General features: G+C 35.9%; 1 protein-coding gene across 11 annotated transcripts in view; it reads right to left on the bottom strand.

Moving 5' to 3' along the window:
- The window catches only part of LOC134528247 (uncharacterized), a 29961-nt gene that overhangs the window by 9279 nt on the left and 6997 nt on the right, over positions 1-13685 (bottom strand). For 5 of the 11 annotated variants that reach the window (XM_063361693.1, XM_063361690.1, XM_063361696.1 and 2 more), the window contains 7 exons: positions 11895-11975; positions 11307-11390; positions 9650-9748; positions 8788-8883; positions 5129-5215; positions 4488-4547; positions 1317-1403 (listed from right to left, as the gene is read on the bottom strand). In XM_063361693.1, the coding sequence (XP_063217763.1) occupies positions 1317-1403; positions 4488-4547; positions 5129-5215; positions 8788-8883; positions 9650-9748; positions 11307-11390; positions 11895-11975 (594 nt within the window). Of the gene's footprint in view, positions 1-1316; positions 1404-4487; positions 4548-5128; positions 5216-8787; positions 8884-9649; positions 9749-11306; positions 11391-11894; positions 12172-13685 lie in introns of those variants that run through there. The other 6 variants (XM_063361691.1, XM_063361692.1, XM_063361698.1 and 3 more) reach the window with 2 other exon arrangements.

Genomic DNA, 13685 nt, shown 5'->3' with positions numbered 1-13685 from the left:
AATGAAAATGCCAATAAATAAAATGTACAGAATTTTCAGAAGAATGTGTCTCCCAGTCAGAAGTTAATTTTGGAGCTGCTTTGTCTCTATAAAAAGTGTTTGTTTTTTGGTTCTGATTTGTGATAACCATGTGGTAAACAAATGTTAACGTAAATACCAAAGGAATTATAGGAACCTGCAAATCAAATTTATAATTCAATTTCTTTGAAAATATAATAAAACTTCTTGACAATAAGCATAAAATTTTAGATAACATTTATTAACTCTAAGAAAAATTAAAAATTTTCATTATTGGGTTAAAAATATAATATTTACTTTCATTATGAAGAAATGAGAGTTGGCACCTTCTTCCGGTCTGTAAATTAGAAAATTAATTTTTCACAACTATGTATTTATTTTAATCACTCTGTAAGAACTCTCTGAAGAGAAATTGCTAAAATATTGCCTGTTTATGTTGATTTCGGAACCTTTGTTACGTTTTTGAGCACAAACACTTTTCCTGGTCCATTTATTGGAGTGTATCCATACCCCAATATTTGCAAGGCGGCAAAAGTGATCGGCATACTTCTGTGCATTAGATAGGTTTGTAACCAGATCATCTGTTGCTGTCTCAAGCATATTTCACAAAAGTGTCATGCATTGTGTTGCAATGAGCTTTAACCAATTGTAGTTTCCAAATCATTACATAAAATAATTTTATTTGCATAGTTACATACTAAAAGTACAAAATATATTAGGGAACAGTAATAGTATTTCAGAGTTTTGTGTGTTGAATTTTTGAATTTATGTCCTACATTTTCTTCAGTATTTTTATTTGAATATTGTATCTTTCAAATGCTGAAGAATTTATGGTATTTGATGATTTACAATTTAAATTACCCATCCCTACCAAAAAAAAAATGCAAATAGTTGAGGTTTCTTAACTACTGCATATAGTTGAACAATTTTTTTTTTTTTCAAAATTAATTAAACATTGAAATACAGTCTTACAGTGGTATGTATTTTTGTCCTAACGGCAAAAGTTTTGGCAAGAAAATAGATTACACAAAAATTATACTTGTTTACAGTCAACAGCGATATTTTGTAATACTATTACCAAACCATGATAAAAATTGGCAATTGATTGTTGGTGTCAGATGCATTGCAACTTAATTGTGACACGTAATAGTGAAACACACTTCAGAATAGTTGACGGGGAGATATACCCAAAACAATAAAGCATTTTGAACAGTGCACCCAACCACAGACATCTTTAATATTCAAAACAAAACAGTTTATGTGTTTATATATACAACATAAACCCCCTTCAGTCTCACCTGCAAACTTTCCCATCTCCTGTGCGAGAATAAGACTTTCCATTTCTTCCGCACTGTTAGACAGTGTCTTGGCTTTTTCTGCCTGTCCTGCAGAAAACATGGAACACAGTAGGGGAGACCTTTCAGGAGGGGCTGTCATGCAAAGAAAGATGTAGTTGCAAGACAACAAGTAGGATGGCTTTGGAATATTTACCAATATCATGGTCTCAAATAGTGAAGTAACAATACACCCTCCACAATAAAAATAAATAAAATTCGGGCTGGTGAGGGGCTACCCTCCTTACCGCTGTCCTCAGGAGTCACTCTTGAGTAGGAAAAGACTGGATTAAGATAAAATGAAACACAGCATACACTGCTGTACTCACGATTCATCCTAAATTAATGCTGCCTTAATGTCTTAAATGGGACAAGTCTGAATAAGGATTTTTTATCATTTGAGCTCTCGGTATGCGGCATTTAGTAGGAGTAATTTTGTGATTGCGATGGAAGTCGCATGGAACGGAAATGTTTTACAACCAACGGTGCTGCCATCTGTGGTGGATGGTGCGAACCAGAGTTCACAAAGACAAAGAGAAATTTTATAGTATTAACTGTTTAGTGAAATTTAATACGATAGCAGTATTTTAATAAAATACCTGTGTGAAAATCATGTTCTAAAGCCTGGGATTAGAATTTTTTCAACTTTTTTTTGGCTTTTATCGGAGCAGTTGCATTATAAAGTTTAAAATTTCAGTCTGCTAATCAAATGATTCAATAGTTGACATAGCTGCCCAGCAGCGAATTCTAGTGGCAGGTGCAGAAACAACACATGATTTGCATCAAGAAATGTAGTTGCAAACACAATATGCAATTATTTACAACGCTCTGCATTATTTTAAAGAAATCTATATTGAATTTTGTGTTGGGAGTTTCGTATCATAAGTTACACATCTTTGGTGAATACTGAAAGTCTCGCTCAAATTCATTTTTTTGTTTTAAGCAATAATATCTTGACAAAACTTCATGCTTTTAGATAATATTATAATAATGAGCTGTTGTTCGACAAAATAATGGACAACATAGTGGAAATCCAAAGAAATTGTCATTGATAAAAAAAAGATCTGGAGCGACAATTTCTCCAGAGGTGTGAATCGATGTTTAGTTGGCTTCTAGATTCGTGAGGTCTCGGTATTCCAGTGTTCAGATCACTCGCTTTACACCGAGGCAATCCAGTTTGACTCCCGCCGTGGACCAAGCAGGGTTTTACGACAGTATAGGAAACAGTGTACCTATGGCTTTGCAAGAGCAAGATGGATATTAATTTTTTTTTCTCATAAAAGCTTCCTAAAAGCAAATGCTCTTAAAAGAAAGCATTAATAATATAAACGGTTTTTGTTTCAGTTTTATATATTTTTGTAATTTTGTAATTTTTTTGTGTTCTTTCTTTTCTCATTATGGATAAAATATACTGAATATACAGCATGTAGAATATAGTCTATAGTAGCATTCACGCACAAGATTGTTTTGAGAGTGTTAATTTTCCCATAAAAAAAATTGGTTGTCTGTAAAGTCTGTTTACGGACGATAGTTTAACGTGACGTCATAACAAAACATTGATGAAATGATTGATCCAGAAGAAAAGGAAATATCATATTCGGCCTGCGACTGAGCCGTAATAGGTTTTTGCAACCAAACCATTTAGGCATTAAAAATATTATATTCTTTGAGGAAGAATTTTTTTTTTAATTTTTCAATCTTTTGCATGATAAAATCTACCTCTGCATACTTTTATGAATAAAATTGAATCATTTTTATTGAATTATCACTATGTATTTTGTATGGATACAAAGGAGTGAAATGAAATGTGCAATTGAATTAATAAATTTACTTTAATTTGCATTCATTAATTCAAATATATTTATTACTTGTTGCGTGCGCTATATTTATTTTTACAAGAACAAAAAAAAATTTCACAGCTGCCAGGTTTTGAACTCGATAACCTTTAGTTTATGAGTTAGGTACGCTAACCACACGCCCACGAGGCCACACTCAGGTAATGTAGTTTCAAATGTTATATTTATATATTTATAAAAACTTTGTTCACGGTAGGGGTATAATATTAACACGATTTTATAACAAATACGCATCCTAAATACACCAAACTTATTTATAATGTGTTACAATATTTTTTAAAACATTGTGCAAAAGATCCCGGGTGTAATTTGAATTATTATGTGTAACTGTAAAACACCATTGTTGGTTCAAAATGTATTTGAATTTTCAACATTACTTTTAAATAACCGTACCGATTGTGCTGAAAATTGGTGGACGATCGTTAAATTACATAATATTAATAATTCAAATGACGAAAATATGATTGAAAAGTCAAATCGATTGTTGTTCCAATCGAGTGGAAGAGAGATGCCACGCATGCGTACAATGAGCAAACAGAACACATCCGTAGTGGGACATCCGTAGTAGGACACTTTTTCGTGCGTGCAGCCGGCGTTCATCGATTTATTAGACGTTGTCACGTCAGAATGGCATTTGAAATTCAATAATCCAATATTGCAAGCAAAGCAGAGCCTTAGGCTGGTCCTAATTTGCCTGAAGTATATACTTATGCATACTTGTCTCCAGAAGTGTCATCATGAGGGCTGTCAGAATTGGGAAGTGAAGTATGCAAGGTAACGAATCTGTGTACTTCTCAAATTGAAGAATCATTGCCATTTTTGAAAATGTTTTGTAGGGTATATTTGATACAACATTTAGGTAATTTAAAGACTCCTAACATCATTTTTACTTTATATTTTACTGGTATTAATAAATTGACTAAAAATAAATATTTAAACATGTTTATAAAGCAGTTTCTACAAATACATGCACATACACACCAATCATAACCCAGAAACAAAGGTAGAATCATAACGTCTATGGTTGTAAATTCACGTGACACTAATGAAGTTTAATAAATTACTGATTTCGGTTAAACACTAATGATAAAACCTGTTTGGGTGGGTAATATCGTTTGAAGAAGCCAAAAATTGAAATCGTCCGGATTAAAATCAAGTACGCCACAGAGACAAGTGAAGTACTCAAGGTTGCAAGTCCACATCAGCGTACTTGAATTCAGACACTGCCTTAACAAGAAGTAACGATTTAACACTTGTTCGTTTGTTGGGCGACACTTACCCCGCAGTGCTCCAGCAAGCATTATCAGCTTTTCCCGCGGGATAGCCACTTTCCCACCGTCTGCAAATGGAAACCACAGATTTTGAACACACTACACACTGTTCCAGATAACATGAAATAGCTTAGGACAGTTGTTGATCAGAGTCAAATCAAACAATATTTTTTCTCACCTCTTTCTTTCATTTCACTTTTAACACAAAAATACATAGCATAGGGAAAAAAGGTGACAGACTTTGCAGAGTTTGGTCAATATTAAAACAAATGCTGTTGTAGATGAACACTGTATTCACAAAAAATATTTTATGGCTATTTAAAAATAGCAATGATGACAGTAATAATTAATAAAAGATCCTATACTAAACTTTTATAACATATTATACTTTCATGTAAAAAAACCTAATATTGGTTTTATGAAAAGAAAAAAAATACATGGTTAAAATGAACTATCATATTTATATATTTATGTGAAATTATTCTTATTAGCATTGTCACACACATAGAAAGGCAACATGACTAGAATAATCACAGTGCACTCCAATACACTGGAGTACAGATTCAACACTCATAAACAGAATCAAAAGTTACAAACTTAAAAATTTGAGCAACATTTACACAATATTTATTGTGAAAGTTATGCTTACGTGTATCGTCTTCCATTCCATCCCGAGGAACAGACTTACAGGTTTTTTTCCTCCAGGTCAGTAATGCTTTGGCTTTCTTCATTTGACCTAGACACAAAACATTTCAATTAGCTTACAAAATGCAAATTCAGAATTCAGTACCTCGTGAAACAAAGATTATAAGTTTGAGCCAACTAAAACTCAATTCATCCTTACGAAGGCAATCACATCAAAACACAATAACACAATTTTGTCTCCCCAGTTAGGAGGGGAATTTCAGACGCATTCAGTTTGAACGGATGGATTAATTTGATTTGAAGATTTATGCACTACTAACGGCTTTGTTTTGCATCAACTGTTTTACCTCCATATTCTGTAAATTTGGTGTATTCATTTCAAAATAAGCATGCACACCACAGATGCAGACAGTTGCACCTCCCAAGTCCACAAGCATCACAACCATGAGCAGCGGAGCCACTGGGGAAGGGGGAGGGGAGGTCAGTGTGATGCCCTTATAGTCTGCTGTAAGGGTCATATTACCAGAACAAATAATAAACCTGCAGTCAGCATCAGTATTAGTAGACTTTATGAGATCCGATATTCCTTTAAAAACAATATCATTTATCAGCATTAAATAAAAATGTTTTGTTGTACATGTTTGTACAAATATTCAGTAGTTTTCTGATGTTTCCTAAGTAACTGACGTCGTACCGACTGGAGGCCATTAAGCCCGGCCTCGGCCAGTATTGGCTCCCGCTGGTGCAATGCACCCCTCGCAAACTCAACCCAGGTCAAACGCGGAGTAGATACGCAAGTACTCCCAGTGTATAAATTTTGTCACGGAACTGCACCTGATGCAAACAACCGATAATAATTCACGGAGTAAGCTCATCAAGCCATCCCCTTAAATTAACACGTGATAAGAAATGTGCGTCGTAGAGCAAACCAGGCACAGTGTTTAATGAACGCCCTTAATTCTCATTGCGGCCTAGAGCCTTAATTTAATTAAGAAACAAAGTGCTGAAGCAATATCCAGAACAAACCCACAAACATAAACATAACCAGTGGTTTTTACCAACTAGTCAGTAGTCTTTAAGTTGACTCATCTTTTTAAATAATATTTTTTCAATTTCTTAAACTTATCTAAAGCTTTAATCAATATTTCATAATACATTTAATGTCATCATTAATATTCAAACAAGGGTCATGCAATATTAAAAAGTTTTCAATTAAAAACCGAATAACGGTAATTTCGGAACTATTTTCTCACTCCGCGACAGCCCCCTCCGGCAGTCCAGATCAGCTCGCGGCCCGGGGTGGATATGTTCGTGTGTTCATTCCGTGGGGAACCTTCAATTTAGTAACTCACTGATTCTTCACTCTGGTAAATATAGTCATGAACCAAATCCTTTGTAATGTCAATTCCCCACGCGACCCCGGGTCGGTTTTTACGGTGCAGGGCTTAACCCGGCCGTCGTAATTCCTGCCTTAAGGCCACGGGCCACAGGGCCGCCTTAAGGTCAGTCACTTTACAGACCTGGCCGACTCCAGGACAACCAAAGAATTCCCCCCTCTAACATACTGCCTTAGGGAGAGACAATCATAATTAATCAAGAGTAGTGTCGTTTAATATCGTGTATCAATTATGTCCAAATTATCAACCAAGAGTAGTGTCGTGCAATATTGTGTACCCAAATATGTCCGTTAATAAATACGTGTACCACACTGTTATGACTCGCTCTGAGCACTCTGGCAAGCGGCTTCGAGGCTCGCCCTGAGTCAAACACGAGGTGTCAGCAATTTCAACACCGCCAGCGAAACAGCGACGCGGGTCGCCGAAGGCCGACCGCCGCTGCGAGAGAAAAGGGGACAACACGGAAGACCAACACGGACGCGGACAGAAGGATAAAAACGACAGCCACCATCGAGAAGGAGCTTCTTCTGGTCACCGGCGACTGGACGGCTGAAGTCGTGACACCGGAACCACGGAGCGCCGTGGTCCTCTGCCGCCGCATTCCGTCGTCGAGAACCTGCCGCGAGTGCGACCCAGCACAGCGTGGGTAAGGAACCTGCCGAGGTGTGGTAGCGAGGTCCACGATCATTGTCGGAAGTAGATGAAAGCTAACACTGTAACGGTACTTGGGAGTAAATCAAGTCTCTATATTGAATTGTCTTTCATTGTTAGTCTTGAGCCCCCTATCACCCTGTCTTGGAATAGTCATGAATTGAGATCATCTTAAAGTTAAATCATAACAACACGTTTTCAGTTCCAGTGCGTGTATTACATCTGTAGTTAGGCACCAGCCACCTTATGCTGAGTAGGGAGTGTCACCATTGTCTACTAGCAGTTAATACCACCCTTAAGATACAGCCACCGAGTCTAGGGAAGCACGCTGGGGCCAATCAACCCAACCCATTGGTTATACGTATGAGCTAACCTGGCGCCCTCCTGGAAAAACACACCATAAAACACCACCAGCCCCTTAGACTCGCTGCAGGACTCGAACCCGAGACCCCGGCCGACGGCATAACATAAAATTTTACTCTCTGAACTACGCAAACTGATTTTTTTTTCCTTTGTAAAATGTTTACTCTTGACTGCCTGATAACAAAGATATAACATCAGGGTACATAAGTAAGGGCATTTATTTTTCACGAAAAGATTTTTAGGGCTAGCTGAGAGTTAAAAAACTGTAGCATCGACTGTGTTTCGTGATTGGGTGAGTTTATTTCAGGTAAATGTCTACAACAATCACAGTAATTCAGTGCGAAGCAACGCATTTTGAGTGGCTCGCTCAAATGAGTTTCTTGCAGACGACAGTCAATTACAAGGAAGAAACCGCTGGTGCAGGTATACCATAGTGTGGTCTAGTAGGAGTTGAGAATTTTTTGCAACAAAAAAAAGACTGTCCTATACATAACAAATGATGTCTGGGTGTGAAGATTATCATCTTACCATAGCTTTATTGTATGTCAGTTGTACATGCAGGCCCCAATTTCAGGTAGCTAGCGCTCTGGGCAGATAATCTTTAGCCATTCCTTTTCCAGTTCCCCCCAAACACCATAAAACTTTACAAATTCAAGCTTATTTACTATTAGTTTTAAAACAGCACATTATGCAACTAAATATGTACTAAGGTTTTTAAAAGATGTAGGCTGTTTTTTTTCTTTTTCTGTCTTTATGTTGTGCTTTAAATTGTAGAATCTAATATAAATGTTTGAAAATCGAATCATTATCGTATGTTAAATAACATGTTATTCCTGTCCCTCAAATATTTTTGTCAGTATTTTCACACCTTTGATTCTCCCGCCCCTCACCGACTGGTTCTCTGGGCAAATGCCCGTTTGGCCTGTTCGTAAATTGAGGCGAGCGTGCAGGTAACTTTCTGCCTGATCTGGGGGCCGCAGGAGTCTAGAAGTGTGGTCGCTCGCCCCCACCAAGCCGATCTAGGTTCGATTCCCAGCAGGGCTGAACCTGGAAATTTTTCGCACGTGGAAAATGTGGCGGGCATTGCTGGGTTTTCCCTGCGTACTCCCATCCACTCCCACCCATTCATTCTGTCAGTGTTCCACTCACATCTCACCTCCCTTCGTCGTCCTCGGTGACCTTGATGTCATAGAGACGTTAAGCCCTTTCAGTTTCATTTCATTTAACTTCTCATCTATCGTGCAACACTTACTTTTTACACACTTGCTCATGTGCTTCATCCAGCCTTCTGGGACATCTTCATCATCATCCTCTACCCGGCTCATTTGTGGCTCTTCCTCCGCAACTCCTGGAAAACTTATTTGAATCGACATCACAGTTCCCTGCCTCAAGGTGGTTGGAGTGGGGTGGAAAGGAAGGGGAGGGTCTGCAGCTTATTCTCTTGTATTCATAAATATTTTGTTGTAATTATCATTTAATAATGATTATTATCTGATTCAGGAACCTCAGATTTAGATGGAATTAAAAATAAACATAAATTAAAATTTTTCAGCGATTTCATTAGTTCTGAAAACATTTATTTAAAATACACATTCTGAAAAAAAAATTAAAAATTAAACTTCCCTAATACTTGGCAAAATAGCAACACCAAAAAGTCGGCCAATTAACCAGTTCTGGAAAATAATAATTGGCCATTTCGTTGATTATAAGAAAATTGGCTACAGGCAACAAAGAATATTCCCATACATCTGTCTCTAAAAACGTATATTGTTACTGACCCCAGAAACAGTTTGTATTACTGATGCCGAAAAAACAGGCATCAACTCAGACTTCAAAAATTTATTTCTTAACTTTTAATTTGGAAATTATTGGAATACACCACCAAAATTATTTGCCATATTATGAAAATATTTGCGAACATTGGCCCTCTAATAACTCAATAATTTTGACCAGACTAGTAACACAGAAAACTTAAATAATCCAGCTATAGTCTCAAAAACCAATAATAACTCATGTCATAACACACATAAATGTGTATGTGTGTTTCAACTTATTTAAGGCTGTTTACAATTTGATCATAAGACAGTAAATTTTTTGAATATCAACCTCCTCACCTGACTTGTTTTTCTTCATTTCTTTCATATACTGTGGAAGGAACAGGCGTTCAATTTCTTCACTTTTGCTGACAAGTTTCTGAACTTTCTCCTTTTGACCTGGACAAACGAATAGAATTCGAAACCAATATTTACTTATGTATACCACATTTAATATAAATATATACAGTAAAATTGAACTATTATAGTATAGTAATGCAACCAATACATATATTTTCGCTATAACTATCCTGTCAATGAAATCAACATCATTTGGTAACTTTATACAAGCGCATCTCAAGTGTCAAAATGTCAAAAAAAATTTAGTAATGTAAAACCTAGATAGCAGTGTATAAGGGACTGTGCCAATGGTAAATGTTGGTGATGAAAAAGACATGGGAATAAATTATCTTCTCTTGGAATCAAATATAATTCTATAGGTACTATTAAAGAAGTAATTTGTTCTTTTTTTTTGTTTTATGTTTTTTTGTTTTTTTGTGTGTTTTTTATTTTTGTGTGTGTTTATGTGTGTGTGTGTGGGGGGGGGGGGGGGGGGGCACCTCTAATGATTTTGGTAGAGTTTACAGGATAACTGTTTTCATGGATGAGAAATTAATCTACATAGGTCCAAACTTGAAATAAATTATTTTATTATTCATTTTTTTATATTTAAATACAACAGTGAATAAATGTTCAAACTTATGGATATCAATATCATGAACGTGCCAAATTAATAAAGCCTTTTTTTTCACTTAACCTTCTTATGTTTATATTATTGTAAACAACGTTTTACTTTTGGCAATCAAAGCTCGGTCACCTAAACATTAGCATTTTGTGCATAAAACTGAAAGTGTTACGCTGCATGTACAACTGAAAAAATAACAGTAACAGTAGGTCGTGTGCACAAGATTTGACTAGTGATTCACAGCAGCGCATAGGACGGTCGTGTGCATGGAAGGGAAATTAATATATTTTATTTCTTTTATGGATGCATGGCGCAACAACCAATGAGAGTAGAGTTGGAAGCCATTTTGGCAGGACTCGAGAACTGTTTATATTTATCAATCATACTGTAGCAAGAAATTGTCCAGATATTACAATGCTCAGGTGTAATTCCTTCTTTAAAAAAATTAATTAATGCTATTACTTATAAGTCACTAGCAAAAATTGTAAATAAAAATATGTGTTAGAATGGTTAATTAAAAATCTTATATAACCCTTATTTATTTATACATATGTTGAAAAACTGTGCTCACAAATTGCTGCTCGGATGTCACGGGATCGTCATTCTGTAGTTAATATAGTTACTTACTAACACTGCCAACAGATGTCGGATACATCGCAAAATTTCAATTGGCTGAAATTAACAGTAAGACTTCAATATTGTGAATTGACTTCGCACCGGTCGTGTGCGCAGATTTGCACTTGGCCTGCTGTGCACGCGCTTGTGTGTTTTTTTTAAATTGTGAACCCAGCCCTACACATGCGACCCACAGCAATTTTCAAGCATTTAACTATTCTGAATCTTACTTATTTTTAAATAAACTAGCCTTTCTGCCTCCAAAAATTTACACTAAAAAAACATTACTGATGACTACAGTTTTCGGAAACGTAAGATTGTTCACACGCGTGTAATTTATTCATTCTTGCAGCTGCCATGTAGTGAACTAGTACTTGCATTGCAAACCTGCGGTCAGCTCTGCCAGCTTCTTTCGTGGGACCACAACCATCTCTTCTGTGCCGACTGCCTCCTGCCCTCCCCCTGGGGAAACAACACTTTGTGTACATTACCTAGGACATGAGTGCATTACACTTGGGTGTGAGTGGGGGAGACTGAGACCTAGTTTTTGAAGTGATTTTGAGCCCGCCCGCCGGATAGTCGCTTTCATAATACTTTACTAACAAAGCTACACTGATTGTGAGATGTAATGCGACTGCTGTTATCATAAAAAAACAAAAAAAAAAAACAGTGAATAACAATTCACTTTATTTTTGTAGCAGCATATTATTAGCCGTTAGAGAGTCTGCTATGATGAGAGGCTGAAACTATCCATCCCAGTATCATCACCAACTCGACCAGCTCACTCAGCTAACCAGACAGGTGACTGTGTCCTTAGCCTTTACATCTCATTAGTGCTGCCGGCACCTATCCCAATCTACCACCTCACACCGGGACTCTTCAGTCACCCAGGGGACCCCGTGGTCTGGTGGCGGCCCGTCCAATCTCTCCTAGCTCTTCTTTCCCAGCCTTATCAGCAATACTCACGTTTCGCACTATCAGCCAGCTGCTTAAACGCACCGGACATTTCCTCTTCGTCATCCTCCAGGTAATCGGGCAGTTCTTCTCCTGGAACGAGTAAAGTGAGATGGGCGTCGAGACATGAGTTGATTACTTCAAAAAGTGTGGCTCTCACACACGTGTATCAACATCAATAATCACTAGGGACACGACTATAAGGTGAACTGCGATAAAACCAAAATAACACCGAAAACCATGTCAGTACACCATATAACACAAAAATTCAAGTCAATAAACCACAAAGCACCAAAATGCAGTTAAAATCATAAAACTAATTAGCATTTTCAATTAAAAACTTAACTCTAATGACAAATAACTAATCTTTTAAATATTAAATTCAATGAAAGTTATTTATTTAGCATAATGTATCACTATTAAAAAAATTGGAAAAAGTTTACTTTTTTTAATCTTGCAGCTGTTATTTGTTACTCATTTTTATATTACGATCTTGGAACATTTTTCAAACACAGAAATACTTAAAAGATTTATTTTATTTGTTCCAAAAAGTTAGACAATCTTATTACAAATCATTATATTAAAAAAATGACAATGTTTGGAGCAATTAGTATCGTGGAACATTTAAGTATCATATTTGTTTAGTAATATGCTATATTTTTTAATAAACATATTTAATTCAAAATAAGAAAAAAATCCCCTGTTTTAAGAATAAAATTGGCCTGAAAATAAAACAATAAAATCTTGCCTCTAATAATCACACAGCAACACCCCAAGCTATTTAACTTTCAGCTCACAATATTTTACAGCTAGTGTTCCAATCCAGGTATTATTACCTGTCTCATCAGTGCACATAATTACTTATAGTTGATCGCAGCTATGTATGAGTCATCCTGCATTTCCCACTGATTTTTACTCCTTCCCGCTCCATGTTTTTGCACTAAAATTTGTGAACTCTCATTTGGAATGATAGGTATTGGCTCAAAACATGCAAGTTTTGCATTTTTCCACATCTTTATATTCAAATTAAAAAATACTTCATACAGCAATATTGAAGGTTTTTGAAAAAAAATAAATGAATGTTGTAACTTTTACCTAGCCAATTAAAATAAAAACCAACCATATGTTAGTCTGTGTATGTAAGTACTATACATAATTATCTCCACAACTGATCCAATGCACCCTTTAGATGTGATTTGGGACAAGAATCAGATATTCTTCTTTATGTAATAGTATAATTTAGTCCATTTTTCGGTTCTTGTTTATAATCATAACTACAATACCCATATGTGTTGAATTTTAAACTTTCATGAATAAAAATTTTGTTTTTGTAAATAGTAAAAATTGAGATTTCATCATATACAAGCCTATTAAATCTAATGTCCTGTAGTAAATAGCAGAGTCAAACATGGCATTAATAGGTAGATAATACTGGTCAAATGTACTACTGTACAGTGGTTCTTTTTCAGTAAACATTCTTTGCTTCCAAAACAAATTATTATTCTTTGAAACTTACAAAATCTGGAAAAAAAAAAAAAAAAAATGTAAAGATTATGCTGTATCAGGATCAATTAAACAAATTAATGAAAATTAAGATACAAGATGGCTTTCTTGATTCAAAATGCATAAATTTGTCATCTGCCTAGGGCACCTATCATCTGTTTAATGTCAAATAAATACATATCCTCTTGAAGGATGTATTATTTCTCCCATTTGGATAAACATTTACCTAACTGCGCTTTAATCAGACATCCTCAGTTAAGCAGATTCTGTAGTGCGACACTATCAAATGGTTGTGTTCGG

Source organism: Bacillus rossius, chromosome 1 (genome assembly GCF_032445375.1).
Source record: "Bacillus rossius redtenbacheri isolate Brsri chromosome 1, Brsri_v3, whole genome shotgun sequence".
NCBI lineage: Eukaryota > Metazoa > Arthropoda > Insecta > Phasmatodea > Bacillidae > Bacillus > Bacillus rossius.
This window is presented reverse-complemented; position numbering and strand designations above follow the sequence as displayed.